The sequence below is a fragment of the Aquarana catesbeiana genome, linkage group LG05 (assembly GCF_042186555.1).
Source record: "Aquarana catesbeiana isolate 2022-GZ linkage group LG05, ASM4218655v1, whole genome shotgun sequence".
NCBI lineage: Eukaryota > Metazoa > Chordata > Amphibia > Anura > Ranidae > Aquarana > Aquarana catesbeiana.
In genome coordinates, this window is record NC_133328.1 from 251,393,376 (window position 1) to 251,412,274 (window position 18,899).

Below are 18,899 nucleotides of genomic sequence, written 5' to 3' on the forward strand. Positions count from 1 at the left end.
CTAACGAGCGTCACTGGTGGTCCCTGACATGATGCACTGGTGGTCCCTGACATGATCCATTGGTGATCCCTGACATGATGCACTGGTGGTCCCTGACATGATGCACTGGTGGTCCCTGACAAGCTGCACTGGTTTGCATTTATATTAAACGCATTAATTTAATTAAAATGTATTTATTAAATGCATTAAATATTATATTATTATGCATTTATATTAAAATGCTTTGTATTTATAAGGCTGTAACCTATCATACCGTGCGTTATGTATGGCTTGCTGGCTGCAGAATGAGGGGTGCGATTTATGTTGAAGTGGACGAGTACACATTTTTTTTTTTTTTTTTTACAACCAGGAGTGCTTTATTGTAGAAAATAATATTTCGTTGTTACAAGAAGTACAGTTGTCACAGTTTTGTCAGCATTTCATACAAAGCATACATCGTAAACAGTATATTCGTAATTCCCTGTTCAGGGGGTATATAACCTGATTAATAGAGGGAGGAGAATACAGGAAAGAGGGCAGGGACCACATCCCTGGAGGGGGAGGGAGGGGAGGCAGCGGAGATCGAAAACACCAGCAGAAAGCAGGGGTCAAACAGCACATCCACCACTCTACTGACAATGTCCCACCGTCTAAATCGACGTCCATGATGACCAGACTTTGTCAAATTTCCATGGGCATCCACGGTTGATGTACGTCAACTTATACAGCGGGAGGGCAGCATTTACTTTGTTTTCCCATGTAACTACATCCGGGGGGACAGAAGATGTCCATTTGCACAGTATTTCTTTCTTAGCATAAAAGAGCAAATATGAGATTAACAATTTACTGTGATGTGATCTCTGATCATCATCGTGTATACCCAGTAAGGCTAATTCAGGCGTAGCAGGGACGTTCAACTCGAGGCGGACGTTTAAATAATCAAATACTCCCGCCCAGAAGTTTGACAGCATAGGGCACCCCCAGAACATATGCAGGTATGAGCCCGGATGTGTCAAACATCTGGGGCATTGTGGATCTCTGTCAGGATATATTCTAGACATGCGAACCGGGGTGAAATAAACCCTATGGAGGAACTTGGTCTGTATAAGTTTATCTCCTGCAGCTATAACTAGCTTGCTCTGCTCAAGACTGTATTCCCAGTCATCCCTCTCCAACGATGGAATATCAGCCTTCCATTGTTCCCAGAGTCTATCCATTTTAACGCTATTAATTGGAAGTAAAATACCATATAAAGCCGAGAGTGGCTTTTTTAGGTCTTCACAGGACAATAGATTCTCTACGGGGTCCAATTTCAGAATAGGCTGCGTTTGGAATTGGGCCCTGGCCACGTGCCTCAACTGAGAATAGCGAAAGAACATCCACCCAGGTAGCTCGTATTTCCTAGCTAATTGCGAAAATGACATCAGTGTGCCCGTAGGCATAATATCCCTTAGGGTCTTAATGCCGAATCTCGCCCAGACCTGAGGGTCTGGTATTGATCTAAAATGAGGCAGATTAGGGTTTCCCCAGAGAGGCTGGACCGGTGACCATTGACCCGCTATGAGGAACCAACGTCTAGCCGCAATCCAAACCTTTATCGTCACCTTAGTTGGGGCAGGGAGATCTTTATAAGCTCCCACTCCTCTATACGCTAAATTTTGCAGTTCCTGTAGTGAGCCTAGCCAGGCTGCCTCTACACAAACCGCAGCATTAGATTTACTCGCCGCAAACCACCAGTATACCGTGACCATCATAGCTGCCCAGTAATACACCCTAAAATCCGAGAGGGCCAATCCCCCCAGTTGTGTTGGTGCATGCAGTGTGGTCTTTGCCAGTCTTGGTATAGAACCATTCCATATAAAAGAGGTGATGCATTTATCAATTTCTTGGAAGAAGACCTGCGGTATCCAAATCGGACTGTTCCAGAAAAAATAATTGAACTTAGGTAGGATAACCATTTTGAGAATACTTATACGGCCTAATAAGTTCAATGGAAGTCCGGACCAAGACTGGCATTTCTCCCGTAGGAGTCTAAGCAATGGGAGCAGGTTCAAAGTATAGTATTTGGCGACATCCCTAGATACCTTGACCCCAAGATACTTGAATTCTCCAACCCACTGTAGTGGTGTAAGATTGTGTAGGCCTTGGGGCTGCTTATCCAGGGAAAAAAGGATCGATTTGTTCCAATTAATACGGATGCCTGATAATGCACCAAATCTATCAAATAACACCAGGGCGGCAGACAACGACGGTCCAGAGTCATTTAGATAAAGTAGCGCATCATCCGCATATAGGGATATTTTTTCTTCCAGGTTGCCAACCCAAATTCCCTTAATCTCCTGTGACTCACAAATTAAAATTGCTAAAGGTTCCAAGGCCAAGGAAAATAAACTAGGGGACAGGGGGCAACCTTGGCGGGTGCCCCTGTGTAAGGAAAATGCGTCTGATATTCGGTCATTGGTACGTACCCTTGCTTTGGGAGCTCTGTAGAGTAGTTGCAGCCAGCGTATGAATTTGGGTCCAAACCCAAATTGATGTAACACCCCCCAAAGGTACAACCACTCTACAGAGTCAAACGCCTTTTCGGCGTCTAGAGAGGCAATCACCCGAGATCCCGCTATATCATGACCGAACGACAGGTTTAAGAAAAGGCGCCTAAGATTTATGTCGGTACCTTTGCCCGGCATAAACCCTGTTTGGTCGACATGAACCAGGATGGAGATTACCGACGACGAACGGTTAGCTAAAATCTTTGCTAGGATTTTTGCATCAACATTGAGTAAAGATATTGGTCTGAAGGATGCACATTCCTGTGAGTCCTTACCAGGTTTGGGTATTAGAACTATAATAGCTTCCTCCATAGACTCTGGGAGAGCGTCTGTCTCTACCAGGCCAGAGAAGAGGGACTTCATCCTGGGGGCGAGCACTTCAGCATGTTGTGAATAAAACTCTGTGGGAAGGCCGTCTGCACCCGGAGTTTTCCCGCACTGCAAACTACCAATTGCAGTCTGGACCTCTTCCAGGGAAAAATCCCCCTCTAATAAATTTCTATGTTCCTCTGATAGGGACGGGAAAGGGATTGCATCTAGATATTCCTGTAATTCTAATGGTTTTAACTGGGCTCTAGAGGTGTACACCTCCCTGAAAAACTTCAGGAATTCCGCATTTATTTCCTCTGGTGAAGAAAGTAGCTGCCCATTGGCATTCCGAATACTAGCTATGTGAGTGAAAGCTGTCTGTTTTTTTGTTAGCCAAGCTAATAGACGCCCATTCTTGTTTCCGTGCTCAAATATTTTTTGCTTAGTGTAAAGCATAGATTTTTTAGTCTGCTCCACGTTATGTAGGGAGAGCTCACGTAGGGAGTTCTGCCATAAATAATAGTTATCATTAGGGGATTGAATATAATCTGACTCATATCCAGCGGCCTTCTCCTCTAAAGTCTCCCGAATCTTGGAAGCCTCTTTTTGCAAGAAAGATATACGGGCAATATAATCCCCCCTCATCTTAGACTTAAATGCATCCCATAACACATTAGCATTAGCAGATTCCCCATTTTCATTCCAATAGTTACAGATATTCTCCATCATTTTTTCCTGGACGCTATCATCTTTGGCCCAGAATCCGGACAGACGCCACAATTTAAGCCCTGGAGATTTAATCAGTGAGATTTTAAGGCAGACAAGGGCATGGTCTCAGATGCCACGAGGCAAATGCTCCACTGCCCCTACCCAATGCAATGCCCCAGGTGAGGCATATACAAGGTCTATTCGTGAGAGTGCTCGATATGAGGCCGAGTGGCACGTATACTCTCTCTTATTTGGGTGAAAGTGGCGCAACACACGTCTGTAAGAGGGAACGTGTCAGCCCATCCCCCCAAGGCCAATGCGTTACGGGTCACCATGTGTAATCTGTCCAGATCCTGTGATGGAGCCATATTAAAGTCGCCAAAAATAACTTCAGGTACATTAAACCCCATTACCAATTGCATAATGTCATTTAGCAATTGTACTTCAGCCGGAGGTGGAAGATATAGACCTACCAGCACCATTCCTCTATCACAGAGTGAGGCATTAATAATAACGTATCTGCCCCCCGGGTCAGTCTTAACATCCAGAATCTGCAGAGGTAGGGACCTGCGGACCAAAATGCTTACACCCCTCGCATAATTTGAGTAGGTAGAATGATGATGAGCTCCCACCCATGCCCTCCTGAGTCCTAAGACACGCCTGCCTATCAAGTGGGTCTCCTGAAGTATACAGATGTGTGGATTGTATCTTTGTAGGTATTTAAAAACCAATGACCTTTTTGTGGCTGAATTTAAGCCCCGGACATTCCAGGATATAATAGATATCTCAGCCATCCCCTCTCATATTCAATTGTGTAAGCAGGATCCGCACGTCCCACCCTCCCTCCAACCAACCCCCTAGATACAGACATTCTATCCATCTCACCGTCCCCCTTAGGCCTAAGGAGGCTTTATATGAATTGTTTACATGTATGTAATGTATGTGTGAGTCAGTAACATTCCAACTACAATCGAGCCACTCCTTTATAAAACTTACAAACTTAGCAACTTCAACAATCTGCAACGGCAGATATCCCCCCCCCCCATCCCCCTCCGTAACCGAGGATGCTTCATACCCTGAACCCCCAACATCTTACTTAAAAGAGGGCGAGCACTTGTAGCGTGAAGCGTTACCTGACAAGGCAACAGAGTTGCTGGTTCATATTGCATAGATTATCTCCTGGGAAAATCCCAGGGGTACATATCTTAGTTACAAAACGATCTTCATAAAGAAATAAAAAATAACCTTTAACATATAAATGAATTTCGGGCACAATAAGGTATGCCAACCCTATAATCACAGGTACCCTGTCTTCAATAACATCAACAGGACTAAGACCCATAGTGTGCTTCCTAGTACAACCAACCTGTGGGTTGTCACATGAGTTATAACTGGAATCAGAGTAATTTAGTTCCTGGATTGCTGTATCTCAACAGGCCCCAAGCACTTGTGTCAAAGGATCATTCCCCCCAGCAGCCAATGTTTCAGTACCAGGGGGTCGACTACCCCATGCCGAATTGATAACGGTGCAGGGCCGATCAGATCTTCTATGTAATGTAGTTCCCCCAATCAGTAACGAGGCTGTTTTATTAGTAAAGTCCACACCACATCGACACCAGTCCCGGTGCGTCACACAGCTTATCCATTAAGGTATACACAACAGTTCGTCCCCGTCCTATTATATCTTGCGTGTGCATATGTCCAGTAAGCATGGAAATTATGCTTGGCTGGGCAGGGGGCAAGAGTCACAGTCATGCGGCGGCATCACAAAGTATATTAGGCACTTTCCACCGATCCATTTCTATAGTCCAAATTATAGCTCAAGGACAGAGTTAATGAGCTGCAGCTGTGGATTCACTGGCAATCGGGTTGTGAGAAGGTGACTCCACTGCTTCCCCTGCACAGCATATTACACAAAAGAGTTCCAGTACCGCAAACTATTGTAGGGCCGGGATGTACTGAGTTCCGATCCCCATCTGTTATAAAAACACAACGATTAGTCAGACTCAAAAACCAATAGGAGACTGAATAAAAACAAAAAAAACCACAGGTGTATTTTAACTTGCATGAGCATAAGGCGGGTGTTCCTGAAATTTACTCTTAGCGGTGTGGAGGTAAAGATTCCAGCCACGCGGCAGCATCACGAGGCGCGGTAAAGAATTTAACTGTTTCACCATCCTGCACCCTCAGCTTAGCAGGGAACAGGATACTATACTTGATATTTCGCGCCCGTAGCCCCACTTTGATCTGGTCAAAGGACCTACGCAATTTTTGTGTTTCAAGTGAGAAATCGGGAAAGAACATCAGGGTGGCATTCTGATATTTTAACTCACCCGCTCTGCGAGCTGCGCGGAGTATCTCGTCCCGGTCCCTAAAATTAAGTAGCCGAAAGATTAAGGTGCGGGGGTTAGATCCTGGTGGTCCCGGGACTGGAGGGATCCTGTGAGCGCGTTCTACCGTAAAGTAAGGCGAAAACTGCGCCGCCGGCAGTAGTTCTCTTAGCACCTCTTCTACAAAGATCGTGGGGTTTTTCCCCTCCGCGCCCTCCGGCATGCCTACGAGGCGGAGGGTATTCCTCCTGTTCCTATTCTCTGCGTCGTCGACCTTATATTCCAGCGCTCTGACCTTCGTTTGTAAGGTGCGGATCGATGCTGTGTGCTCTGTGACCGTGTCTTCCGTCAGCCCCACACGCTGCTCCGCTTTCTACACCCGAGCACGGAGTTTGTCAAAGTCCTGTCGGATGAGGCCAACATCAAGTTGTACAGCCTCAATTTTGTTAGTCAGTGCAGTTTGGTATGAGGCTATCGCGGCCATTACCTCCTGAAAACCAAGTCGCTGCACATCCGACTGCTCCTCCATGTCCGTTTGGGACGCCATGTTCCTTGCACGTTCAGGGGAGGCTTGCACGTGGGGAGTCCCTTGCGGGGTTATCTCCTCGCCCGGTGGAATACGAATCTTCTTCCCCCTGTGCCTTGTTTTGTATGGCATCTGGGATTGTTCTATCCACTTTGTGATGGGAAAAACCGCCAGGAGATAGGATATAAGACGGATCTCTAGAACTTGCTTCCTCTCAGATCGCCATCTTGGCCACGCCCCCGGGCGAGTACACATTTACATGTACAAGCTTGGTGTACCTCCCATATTCACTCCCATCCCAAGGATTCATGGGAAATGTAGGCTGATTACAGCTAGAGAGAGAGAAGAGGATATGATGCAATCACTGTTCTAAGAGATCCTCCCTGCAAGAAAAGATGATGCATTTTTTGAATCACAAAGCTGACTTCTTGAAAATTAAATCAGACATCTCTCTTAAAGCAGAGTTCCACCCATTTAAAAGTCAGCAGCTAAAAAAAGTGTAGCTGTTGACTTTTAATAATCAGACACTCACCTGTCCCACGGTCCAGCAATACGGGTGTACAAAGCCTCGCTCCTCTCCACGGTGCCGGCATTCTACCTGTGGGCGCCCAGCTGTGGCTTCACAGCTGGGCGAGCTGCGCTGTAAATGGCAATCTTCTGGGACCTGTAACGTGTCTCAGACGATTGCAGGGAGGGAGGGGGGAAAGGTGATCTTCCTTCCGGCACCAGGGGAGGAAGTGGGAGCTGGATGCCTGTCAAAACAGGGTACCCGCTCCCCCCCAAAAAAATTACATGCCAAATGTGGCATGTCAGGGGCTCACCAGCACTTAAAGCAGAAGTTCCATTTTTGGGTGAAACTCCACTTTAAACTGTAAGAAATTATACAAATGTAATAACTGTTTAGAGTTTTGTGTTGGGGGGTGTACTAAAGGGGGATTTTTGAAAATCCCGGTGTCCTGCTTTAAAAAAAGATACACTTCTCTATGTTTTATCTTAATGACCATTCTTAATTCAGCATTTCCACGATTCATGTAACAAGTGCAGAGTGCAGTTCTCTGCTCACAGCTGTCAAAAACAAAAAGCAGCTGGCAAAGTGTATCACAACATTGCTCAGCACTGAAAGATAAAAAGAAACATTGTATCATGCGGTTCTTTTAGAGATCAAATGGATGAACTTCGGTCTGCAAATGAGGTCAGTTTAACCACCTAAAGACTAAGCCTTTTTCTCACACTTGTTACTTACAAGTTAAAATCAGTATCTTTTGCTAGAAAATTACTTGGAACCCCCAAACATTATACCGTATATACTCGAGTATAAGTCGAGTTTTTCAGCACATTTTTTTGTGCTGAAAGTGCCCCCCTCGACTTATACTTGAGTCAAGCACTTTTCTGCAGCAAAAAAGTTTATTTTCCGAACATTTGGGGCCCCGTATCTCAGGGCCACATGGTGCTAGGAACCCCAAATTTGGTGTGCAAACCCAGTGGACGTGGTAACACAACATATCCAAAGCTGGAGTTCCTAGCACTAAGTGGCCCCGAGATACAGGGCCCCAAATCCGGTTCGGAGAATGTCATTCTCTGCTGCAGAAAAGTGCTTGACATTTTCTGAACCGATTTTGGGGCCCTGTATCTCGGGGCTACTTGGTCCTAGAAACCCCAGCTTTGAAAATTTAATGGTGCTTGTTCCACTGGGTTTGCACACCAAATTTGGGGTTCCTAGCACTAAGTGGCCCCCCAGATTCGGGGCCCCAAAGTCGGTCAACTGTGTCAATCTGCAGCAATGTCATTTCGGGACCCTTTGGGTTCAGAGACCCCAAATTTTGGCTGCAGCTAGGGGGCATCTAGGAACCCTTAACTACCGAGTTTGAAGTTCGGGGGGACCTATGGCTGCAAATGGGCACAGTGAGGCATGCAAATGGGCACAGTGAGGATGCAAATAGGCATTGTTGACCCTCTTTTCCATTTACAATAGCTGTGCATTTCTCACCCTCGTCTTATACTCGGGTCAATAAATTTTTCCTCACATTTTTTTTTTAGGTAAATTAGGGCCTCGACTTATACTCGAGTATATACGGTATATATTTTTTATCAGAGGATAAAGAATAAAATGGCGGTCGTTGCAATATTTTATGTCACACTTTATATGCGCAGCAGTCTTTCAAACACAATATTTTGGGAACAACTACACTTCAATAAATAAAAAAAAAAAAACTAAACAGTAAAGTTAGCCCATTTTTTGGTATAATGTGGAAGATGATGTTAAGCCAAGAATTGTGATCTTTATTCTAAGCAAAATCGTGTTTCTCATTTTATCCAGAATCGTGCAGCTCTACTCAGTACTTTTTGCAATGTTAACGTGACATGACAACACTAGTGTCAAATTCTTCTTTACATTTTTAATAAAAATCTATTGAAAGATAAATAGATTTTTATTGTATATATTGATTTCAAGTACAATTTTTTAATGATTTGAATTAGTTAATGTATGTCAATTATATATATTTTTTAATTTATAGAAAAAAAACATTGTTCTTATAACTAACATTAGCACCATGTTTGTCATACAGATGGAATTGTTACTGTATACTAGGGATAAGCCGAACACCCCCCCTGTTCGGTTCGCACCAGAGCATGTGAACAGGCAAAAAATTTGTTCGAACATGCGAACACCGTTAAAGTCTATGGGACACGAACATGAATAATCAAAAGTGCTAATTTTAAAGGCTTATATGCAAGTTATTGTCATAAAAAGTGTTCGGGGACCTGGGTCCTGCCCCAGGGGACATGGATCAATGCAAAAAAAAGTTTTAAAAACGGCCGTTTTTTCGGGAGCGGTGATTTTAATAATGCTTAAAGTGAAACAATAAAAGTGTAATATCCCTTTAAATTTCGTACCTGGGGGGTGTCTATAGTATGCCTGTAAAAGGGCGCATGTTTCCCGTGTTTAGAACAGTCTGACAGCAAAATGACATTTCAAAGGAAAAAAACTCATTTAAAAATACTCGCGGCTATTAATGCATTGCCGGTCCGACAATACACATAGAAGTTCATTGATAAAAACGGCATGGGAATTCCCCACAGGGGAACCCCGAACCAAAATTTAAAAAAAAAAATGACGTGGGGGCCCCCCCTAAATTCCATACCAGGCCCTTCAGGTCTGGTATGGATATTAAGGGGAACCCCGGCCAAAATTAAAAAAAAAAAAAAAATGACGTGGGGGATCCCCCTAAATTCCATACCAGGCCCTTCAGGTAATTTTTCCTTTGAAATGTTATTTTGCTGTCAGACTGTTCTAAACAGGGGAAACATGCACCCCTTTACAGGCATACTATAGACACCCCCCAGCTACGAAATTTAAAGGGATATTACACTTTTATTGTTTCACTTTAAGCATTATTAAAATCACTGCTCCAGAAAAAACGGCCGTTTTTAAAACTTTTTTTTGCATTGATACATGTCCCCTGGGGCAGGACCCAGGTCCCCAAACACTTTTTATGACAATACCATGCATATAGGCCTTAAAAATTAGCACTTTTGATTTCTCCCATAGACTTTAAAGGGTGTTCCGCGGCATTCGAATTTGCCGCAAACACCCCAAATTGTTCGCTGTTCGGCGAACTTGCGAACAGCCCATGTTCGAGTCGAACATGAGTTCGACTCAAACTCGAAGCTCATCCCTACTGTAAACGGCAGAACAAGTTAAAGTGGTTGCAAAGGCAGAAGGTTTTTTATCTCAATGCATTCTATGCATTAAGACAAAAAGCCTTGTGTGTGCAGAAGTCCCCCTCAGTCCCCCTAATACTTACCTGAGCCTGATCTCGATGCAGCAATGTGCACGGGAGACTAGACTTTCTGGGACTCTCCCTCCTCATTGGCTGAGACAGCAGCAAAGCGCCACTGGCTCCAGCTGCTGTCAGTCAGTGAGCCAATGAGGAGAGAGAGGGGGCGGGGCCAGGCCACAGCTCTGTGTCTGAATTGACACAAGGTGCTTGCTGTGGGGGCACTAAACAGGAGGGAGGGACCAAGAGCACCGAAGAGGGACCTGAGAAAAGAAGGATCTGGACTGCGATGGGCAAAACCACTGCACAGAGCAGGTATGACATGTTTTTTATTTTTAAAAAATGAGACTTTAGTATCACTTCAAGAAGATCTATTTTTGGCTGATAGAACAAAGTATTAAACTATATTTATGAATGTTATTTTTGCACAAGCAGAAAGAGTTACAGCTGAAACCATTGTTTGGAAGAAATACGCTTAAGCTGGACATGCAATTGTAGAATTTTGTTTTAAATTTGATGTTTTAGGAACTTCTGTTTGATCTTGTAATAGCGGATGGTGTCAAATCAATATTCGTTTCTAACTGCAGTACTGAGAAAATTCGAAAGAGAAAGATGGAAAATTATTCTCAAGCAATTTTATTTATTTTATTTTTTAACAGGGAATGTGGTTTTTGTTCAGGAAAGCCCATAATTCTAAAACAGAATGTTAAAATCAAACAAAATGTTGAAATACTTCTGAACGATGCTTTAGAAAATACTAAGAATTTTGATATGTATGTTTGTACAAAGGTTTGTTCAAAAATGTTGTAGTGTATGGCCAGTTTTACTCAATGCATTTTCTTTTAAATAATGTTTCTAGCGAGATGGTCCATCTAAGTTTTACACTATGGGTTAGTTTTATAAACAAGTACAGCATGCTCAGTTTTAAAGTAAATTTTGACTTCTGACTCAGTGAATGAGATTATTTTTTTTCTTATTTCAGTCATCAGTAACCTCATAATCATTTTTTTTTAAAGAGATTTTAAAAGGAAAGCAAGATACTTAAGCCATCACAAAGGATATATTTGTAAATGTGTACAAGACTGTTGATTAGAGTACTGATCCATTTTAAGAGATGAAAAGCAAAATTAGCATTTTGGGTTAGGCCTAAAGCACATGTTGTGCACAATATTATATTTACCTCAAAATACGTGTCAATATATTCTGCAACAATATGTTCTGACTTTGGTTTATTTTGACAGTAAACAATATACATATGTAGCCTTCTCTCCTGTAAAGAAAAAAAAAAGTAGCAAAGATTGAAATGTTCTGTGATCACAGCATAAAACTTTAATTTTATAACATTAGCATTGTAATAGCAATACAAACTGATAAGCTTATTTGAAAAATCAATCTCCATTCACGTTGTATCTGCTGGCCATGTTTTGCTGACTGCAAGCTGTGATTCCTGTACTAAATGTGTCTCAAGAAACAACTCCTCTCAGCAGATATGCAGTTCAGAAGGCAGGCTCTGTGAATTCTGTGACACAGCAGTGTCTGTAAGGCATAATGGATACATGTCACAGAATTCAATGTAGTAAATGTGTGGGGAAGTTCACAAAGTTAAAAAAAAATCAAGATCGTTCAGATTAATAGAAATAGGCCAGAAATAATAAAAAAAACAATGTGGAAACGGATAATAAACTGAAGAACTAAGCCATATAGCCAGACCATTGTTCCTAAATGTTAAGGAAAGCTTAATGAATTGTAAGAGAGATTCTTAGCAGACCAACCTTTTAACATTCTACGAGGAGCGGTGCTGTAATTTGGATAGAGGAAGGTCTGTGTATCTAGGTTTCGCTAAGTTATTTGATACAGCACCCCACAAATGATTAATTTACAAATTGGGGTCTTTTGGCTTTGATGACATGGTTGTGAGCAGGGTGCCCCAGCTCTGTCCTAGGACCAATTGTGTTTAATTTATTCATAAACGATATAGAGGTTGTTATAAGTAGTTCCTTGAACTGGAGAGAGTCCCGAGAAGAGCAACAAAGCTAATAAGGGGGCTGGTGGAACTCAGTTATGAGGAACTACAAACATTAAACTTATTCTCCCTGGAGAAGCAATGCTTTAGGGGGATATGATAGCAATATACACATCCTAAAATGGCGACTCTAGTGCTGGGAGAATTTTTTAAAAATCTTAGTTCTCTTATAAAAGACACATGGCCACACAATGAAGTTGGACAAGAAGCAGTTCAATCATTAACTGCATAAAGAATTCTTTACTGTTGTGGTGGTAAGAATGTGGAACTCCTTTTCGTAGTTAGTGATGTTGGAGAAGTGTATAGATAAAACATTTAGATGCGTTTCTAAGCGAACACATTGTACTGGACCAAACTGCAGCGAAAACTATCACCGGAATGCCTTCTATCTGAATCCAGAAAAGCAGATAAGGAAAGAGTTAAAGGACACAGATCTGACTGTTCTGATCCTATGAAGTACCAGAACATACTGTACCATGCATTTGCAAGAGGATTGCTGTACCCGGAAACTAAACTGTCCAAACTGAGTAAACCTGGAGACTAAAAAGTCCACATCTGGCCTACCTGCAACACATGTCTTGAAAAACCTCTGACGTAGGACCCCTTCCCCTAATCCAGGCTTTGACATAATATAATCCAACTGAATCTAGATTAGATAACTTTCCAGCTGCTAGGTCGAAGTAGAGGCAACCAAACAGCTTAGATCTCCAAAATGTTATGAGACACAGAATTTTGCCTGTACCAAATCCCCAGCACCAGCAAGGCATCAATAACTTATCAGCCTGTCAGGCTGGTAACCTTCATGAGTATTCTCCAAGAATAAGGATTAAGGAGGCTGCCCCTAGGCTGGGCTTTGTTGTGTTCATTGTAATTTCTGACACATGTAACAGCTGGATAAGTAAATTAGTTGTCACCTCCACCCTCCATGTGGAGCCCAGAAACCTAGAATAACATACGCAGGGTGTTTTGTGAGATTTGGCAGGCTTGTACCAGTCAGTATAGCTTTAGTATTTCCATAAATTAGTGTATAGCAATCAAGCTTTTTAAGACAATCAAATCTCCATCCAAAATATGAATACTTAGGTGCCCCTTAGATCAAAATATTTGTTTATTCGACAAACACTTATTGAATTATAATAAGCAAAACACATTATCATCTGGTGTCAGTTTAAAAGAAAACAATCATGCAAAAAGCAAATGGTTTAAGTACTTACATGCTTCACAAATAACACTGGCAGCCTTTCTGGGTCTTGCAAACATTTCTCTAGCTCTCCCAAAAAGAACCTGAGAACAAAGAATATGCATTTTAGGTATGTAACATTTCTTCCCTGGCTCTAGTGATATTCAGTTGAAAGAAACAGCTTGCTGGAAGGGGGTGGGGGGTCAAATTCAATAGAAGTATAGTAGAGACAGTTTCTTGTGGCTGAAGAAAGTGTTTCATACACATTGTGATAGTGCAGCCCAAATTAGATATAATAGAAAACGTGGGTATTCCCAAAAGGATTAGATTTATTGCGACACACCTTTTCATTTCTTTTAGCAACAGATTCATTTGAAGCTCTCGGCACATGATATAGAAGAGCCACAAAGGAATTCTGTGCCAGAAGACTTCCCCTGCCAGATGCCATGGTCACATGTTTAAAAGTGTAGCAAGGTAGCTACATAGTGTCCACAATGCGTCACTGACTGTGGGTCTCACTCTGACTCTCTGACTAACATTTAAATGGTGAAATATCTCACCCTAGGGCCAGCAGCCCAACATAACTTGCTCTGCCCCTATGGCCAGTCTTACCTTAGTAGGCAACAACAGAATACATATCAATTTAAAAATAAATAGTATGGCGATGCCCATCATATACAGTAACACATATATTGAAAAAGATAAAATATAACAAATAATATTATTTAAATCAGTTTAACCAGCCAGAACAGGAAACAACAACAATGCCCCCTAAACCACAGAAATTAGGGCCACACTTATGCATCATGCACTATAGGTCTGACCCAAGGAAGTACTGATTACAGAGGAAATATTACAACAGAGCAAGAAGTGTAAAGATAGTAAACGGTGGAGGCAGCAAAGCAATCGGACACAAAATAATACTAAATTCAAAACCGGTACAATGTTGTACCTTGATACCTTACATCCACAACACAAAGATAAATGAGAGGCCCGGCTTACGCCTTTCTTTTCACCCCTCTGCTCATATGAAAATCTTTATGATTCAACTGCATTATTTCCCATAATTTTTCTGATCATCTGTTTTACCCACAAGGTTTATAAGGCTTTTGAACTATAAAAAAAGGATCATCTAGGAAATGCATCAACCTGTTGGAAACTATTATTATTATACAAGATTTATATATTGCCAACAGTTTGAGCAGCGCTTTACAACATGAAGGCTGACAGTACAGTTACAAGACAATTCAATACAGGAGGAATTAGAGCTTACAATCTAGGAGATGATACATTAAGGGCTATTTCACACGGACTGTCCGTTCAGGTCCGCCTGTCAGTTTTTTAGGCGGACCTGAATGGACACTCCATGGAGGTCTATGGAGCGTCGGATGTCAGCAGTGACATGTCCGCTGACATCCGACCCGCTCCGATCCGAAAAAGTGTAACGGAGGAAAAACCTACTTTTCCATCCTTTATCGGATCGGGTGACGACGGACTCTACGGTCCGTCATCACCCGATCCCCCATAGGGGAGAGCGGCGCTCTGACAGGTCCGTCGCTGCACAGGGGTTCCAAGGGTTCAGGGGTGCTTTAACCGGAGGATTAAGCCGCGTTACCCCCTGTATAAAGCTTCGGATCAAAGAATGCGAAGCCAGCGGAAATTGAAACAACACTGAGGCCAAGATCTGGCCCTTGATAGTACTCAAGGCCAGCTTTATCTCTAGCCCCATTTGCAGAAAGGCAAGAATTCTACCTATGACATACTTCCTAGGATGCCAACCCCCGGATTCACACCAAGAAACATATGCCTTCCAGACTCTATAATAAATGACTCTGGAAGCTGGCTTCCTTGCATTAATCAAGGTAGGTATCACTGAGCCTGAAAGAATGTGAGTTTCAATAGCCAAACCGTTAAACTTAGCATTTGTAAAGTAGGATGGAACACTGGTCCCTGCGATAGCAGGTCTGGAAGTGGTGGTAGGGTCCATGGGTTTCCTACCGCCATCTTTACTATTTCTGCATACCAAGATTTTCTGGGCCACGCTTGGACCAAAGAACTACCGATTTTCTTTCCCGCTGGATCCTGCGAAGAAGTCGAGGTAGCAGCAGAATAGGAGGGAATGCATAAATCAGTGAGAACTGACCCCACGGAGTCACCAACACATCTGTTCTGCATGTGAGTGGATCCCTTGTTCTTGACACAAAGTTGTCGACTTTGTTATTGAACCTGGACGCAAACAGATCTACAATCCAGGATCCCCCATCGTTGGCATATAGTCAGGAAGGTATCAGGGTGAAGGGACCATTCCCCCGGGAACAACTACTGGCGACTTAGGTAGTCTGCCTGCCAGTTCTCTGGAATAAAGATTACCGAAATGCACGGCACATGTTCTTCTGCCCGGGTTAGGATATGGTTTACCTCTGCCTGGGCTGCCTAACTTCTGGTGCCCCCTTGGTGATTGATATAAGCCACTGCTGTGGCATTGTCAGATTGAATCCTGACAGGAGAATTCTGCAACCTGAATGTCCAGGCCTTTAGGGCTAGACGCGCTGCCAGAATCTCTAGAATGTTGATGGGCAAGGTCTTTTCAGTTCTGGACCATTTCCCTTGGACAGACGCTTCTTCCAGGACTGCTCCCCAACCTGACAGGCTGGCATCTGTTGTTACCACCTTCCAGCTAACCGGTAAGAAGGATTTCCCCTTCTGCAGATTCTCGGATATCCTCCACCAACTGAGGGTCTGGCTTACTTTTGGCGACAAACGCATTGGAAAATCTAGTGCCTGAATCTTTTTGTTCCAGGCCGATAGGATACTGTTTTGCAGCAATCTCAAATGAAACTGAGCATAGGGAACTGCTTTGAATGAAGCCACTACCTTCCCCAATAACCATCTACAAAGGCAAATGGAAGGACCTTTCTTTGCCCTGACCCCTTGGACCAGATCCTTTATGGCCCTGATCTTTGTCTGGGGTAAAAACACCTTCTTTTGGGCTGTATCTATGACCAGACCCAAGTACTCCAATCTTCTTACTGGCTTTAAAGAAGATTTTTCTAGGTTGATAACCCAACCTAGGTATTCCAGGTAGTTGATTATGGTGACTATACTTTGATCCAAGCGGACTACCGACTGGTCTATTAAGAGCAGGTTGTCCAGGTATGCAATTATTGTTATACCTTGAGTCCTTAATTTGGCCAGAGGAAGAGCCAGAAGTTTTGTAAACTCCCGAGGTGCAGTAGCTAGACCGAAAGGCAAGGCTACAAACTGAAAATGAAGTTTTTCTACTTCGAAACGCAGATACTTCTGGTGAGTGGGGAAAATAGGTACATGCAGGTATGCATCCTTGATGTCGATTGATGCCAGAAGCTCTCCCCCTCGTAGGATGGAGACTACTGATTGAATTGATTCCATGCGAAAAGAGCGAATTTTCAGGAACCGGTTTAGATCTTTCAGATCTAGAATGGGTCTGACATCCCCATTTGGTTTTGGTAAGGTTTGAATAAAACCCTGACCCCTGGTCTTTCACGGGGACCACCATGATCACCTTTTGTGACAAAAGTCAGTCTAACGCTAGAAAGAGAGACTTCTCTTGCTATGGATCTTTGGGGACATTTGACCTGAGGAAACGAGGAGATGGGATTCTCGGAATTCTAGTTTGTAACCTAGAGCTATTGTGAAGACCACCCATCTGTCCCGACATTCTTCCTGCCAGACCTTTGAGAACTGCGGAAGTCTTTCCCCTACTCGAGCGGGGGCGCCCCTTCATAAAGAGCATTCTGTCTTGCGGGTTTCTTTCCCTAGGACCTCTTTTGTCCTTGGAATTGACCCTGAGGTTTACCTCTTGAACCCGACGGTGGAGGCTGATGCCCCTTGCACTGGAGGAAGAGCCGTTTAAATGAGGGGCGTTTACTCTTTTTCTTAACTGGCAAAAGGGTACTTTTCCCACTTGATATTCTTTGGATATATTTGTCCAAATCCTCCCCAAACAGCTTTTCACCACGGAAAGGAAAACCAGCCAGGAGCTTTTTGCATGGCGCTTCGGCTGTCCAACCTTTCAACCATAAGATTCTTTGCATATGCACCAACCCAAGCGTAAGGAGAGAGGTTTGAAGAATAGAATCGCTAATTGCGTCAATTGCAAAGCACAAAACCGCTGGTAGCTCAGCTAATTCCTGGGCTTGCTGTTCAGGGACCACCTTGAGTACCTGTTTCAACTGGTCTCTCAAGGACTGACATACCCCAATTGCCGCCACTGCAGGTTGCGCCACTGAACCTGCCAGGGAAAATATGTTTAACAGGAATTCCAATTTTTTATCAGTTGGATCCCTAAGCATTTGCGCATTGTCAACCAGACAAATCAAATTTTTATTCACAGAGGATATAGCAGTGTCAATTGCTGGTATACTCCACATCTTAGTAAATGTTTCCTCCATAGGATAAAGTGTTAAAAACTTTTTAGGAGGGAAAAAGTGCTTATCTGGGTGATCCCACTCAGAATACATAAGCTTTTCTAGTAATGAATGGACAGGAAAGGCACGCAAGGCTTGAGGAGGCTTTAGTGAAACCAAACAGGAAGTGGTCTCTTCAACCGACTCCATTAAAGGTAGCTAAAATGTGGAGCTGACCATTTCAGTAAGAAAATGTACCAGCAACTTCTCAGCATGTGAAGCTGAAGAAGATCCTTCCCCACTTGACTCCTCAGAAGAGGAATCATCAGCCTATTCATGTAAATAAACAAAAACACCAAGCGCAATAATGTTCTAGCGTGACATATACAATCAAATAAGTGTAAATCAAATGTATGTGAATGCACGTGCAATTAATTAAATAAAAATTGTTAGATTGACAATGATATCAAGCTGCTATCAATTATATAGTGGTCAGAATCCCCTAAAAATTAAAACATATAACATAGATTGATGCGCTCTGATACAAAGTTCAATCAATGTGAGAAAATAATTTTTTATGCTAAAAAACCAATGTGAAAAAAAATTGCTACCAAATCGCTAAAAAAAATCGCATATATATAAAATCGCAAATATATGAAAAAATCGCAAATATTTAAAACTGTGTTCCTCCAGTTATACAAATCCACTGGAAGTGGTGCGATATCTGCAAAGTAAACTAAGCAACCATTGTGTATAGATATACTAAAAATGCGTTTGCAAATAGTAATCAATCCAAATTAGTGCCAATAAATAAATAAATTAGATATATTCCCTGTGATAAGTGTTGAATCCTCCATAATAAAAAAATCAAGGCTAGCCTACTGCAGGAATCCAGATATCCCAGATTACTGAGGATTGAACTGTCGCCTGTTACTTATCCTATCTCATGAATTTAATCATCTATATTTAATCAGATTCTATTGGCCCTATTTATACTCATCAATTGTATATATATTGCACCTTTATAAGCATATAATTTATTTATTTTTTATTATGGAGGATTCAACACTTATCACAGGGAATATATCTAATTTATTTATTTATTGGCACTAATTTGGATTGATTACTATT

The 18,899-nt window shown here is 42.6% G+C and overlaps 1 protein-coding gene across 1 annotated transcript in view; it reads right to left on the minus strand.

Annotated features, from left to right (window-relative positions):
- TRIO (trio Rho guanine nucleotide exchange factor) overlaps nt 1-18,899 on the minus strand; it is a gene marked incomplete in the record, with an annotated part of 1,361,655 nt that overhangs the window by 162,876 nt on the left and 1,179,880 nt on the right. The window contains 2 exon segments of the mRNA XM_073630705.1: nt 11,361-11,450; nt 13,418-13,487. Of these exon segments, the coding sequence (XP_073486806.1) occupies nt 11,361-11,450; nt 13,418-13,487 (160 nt within the window).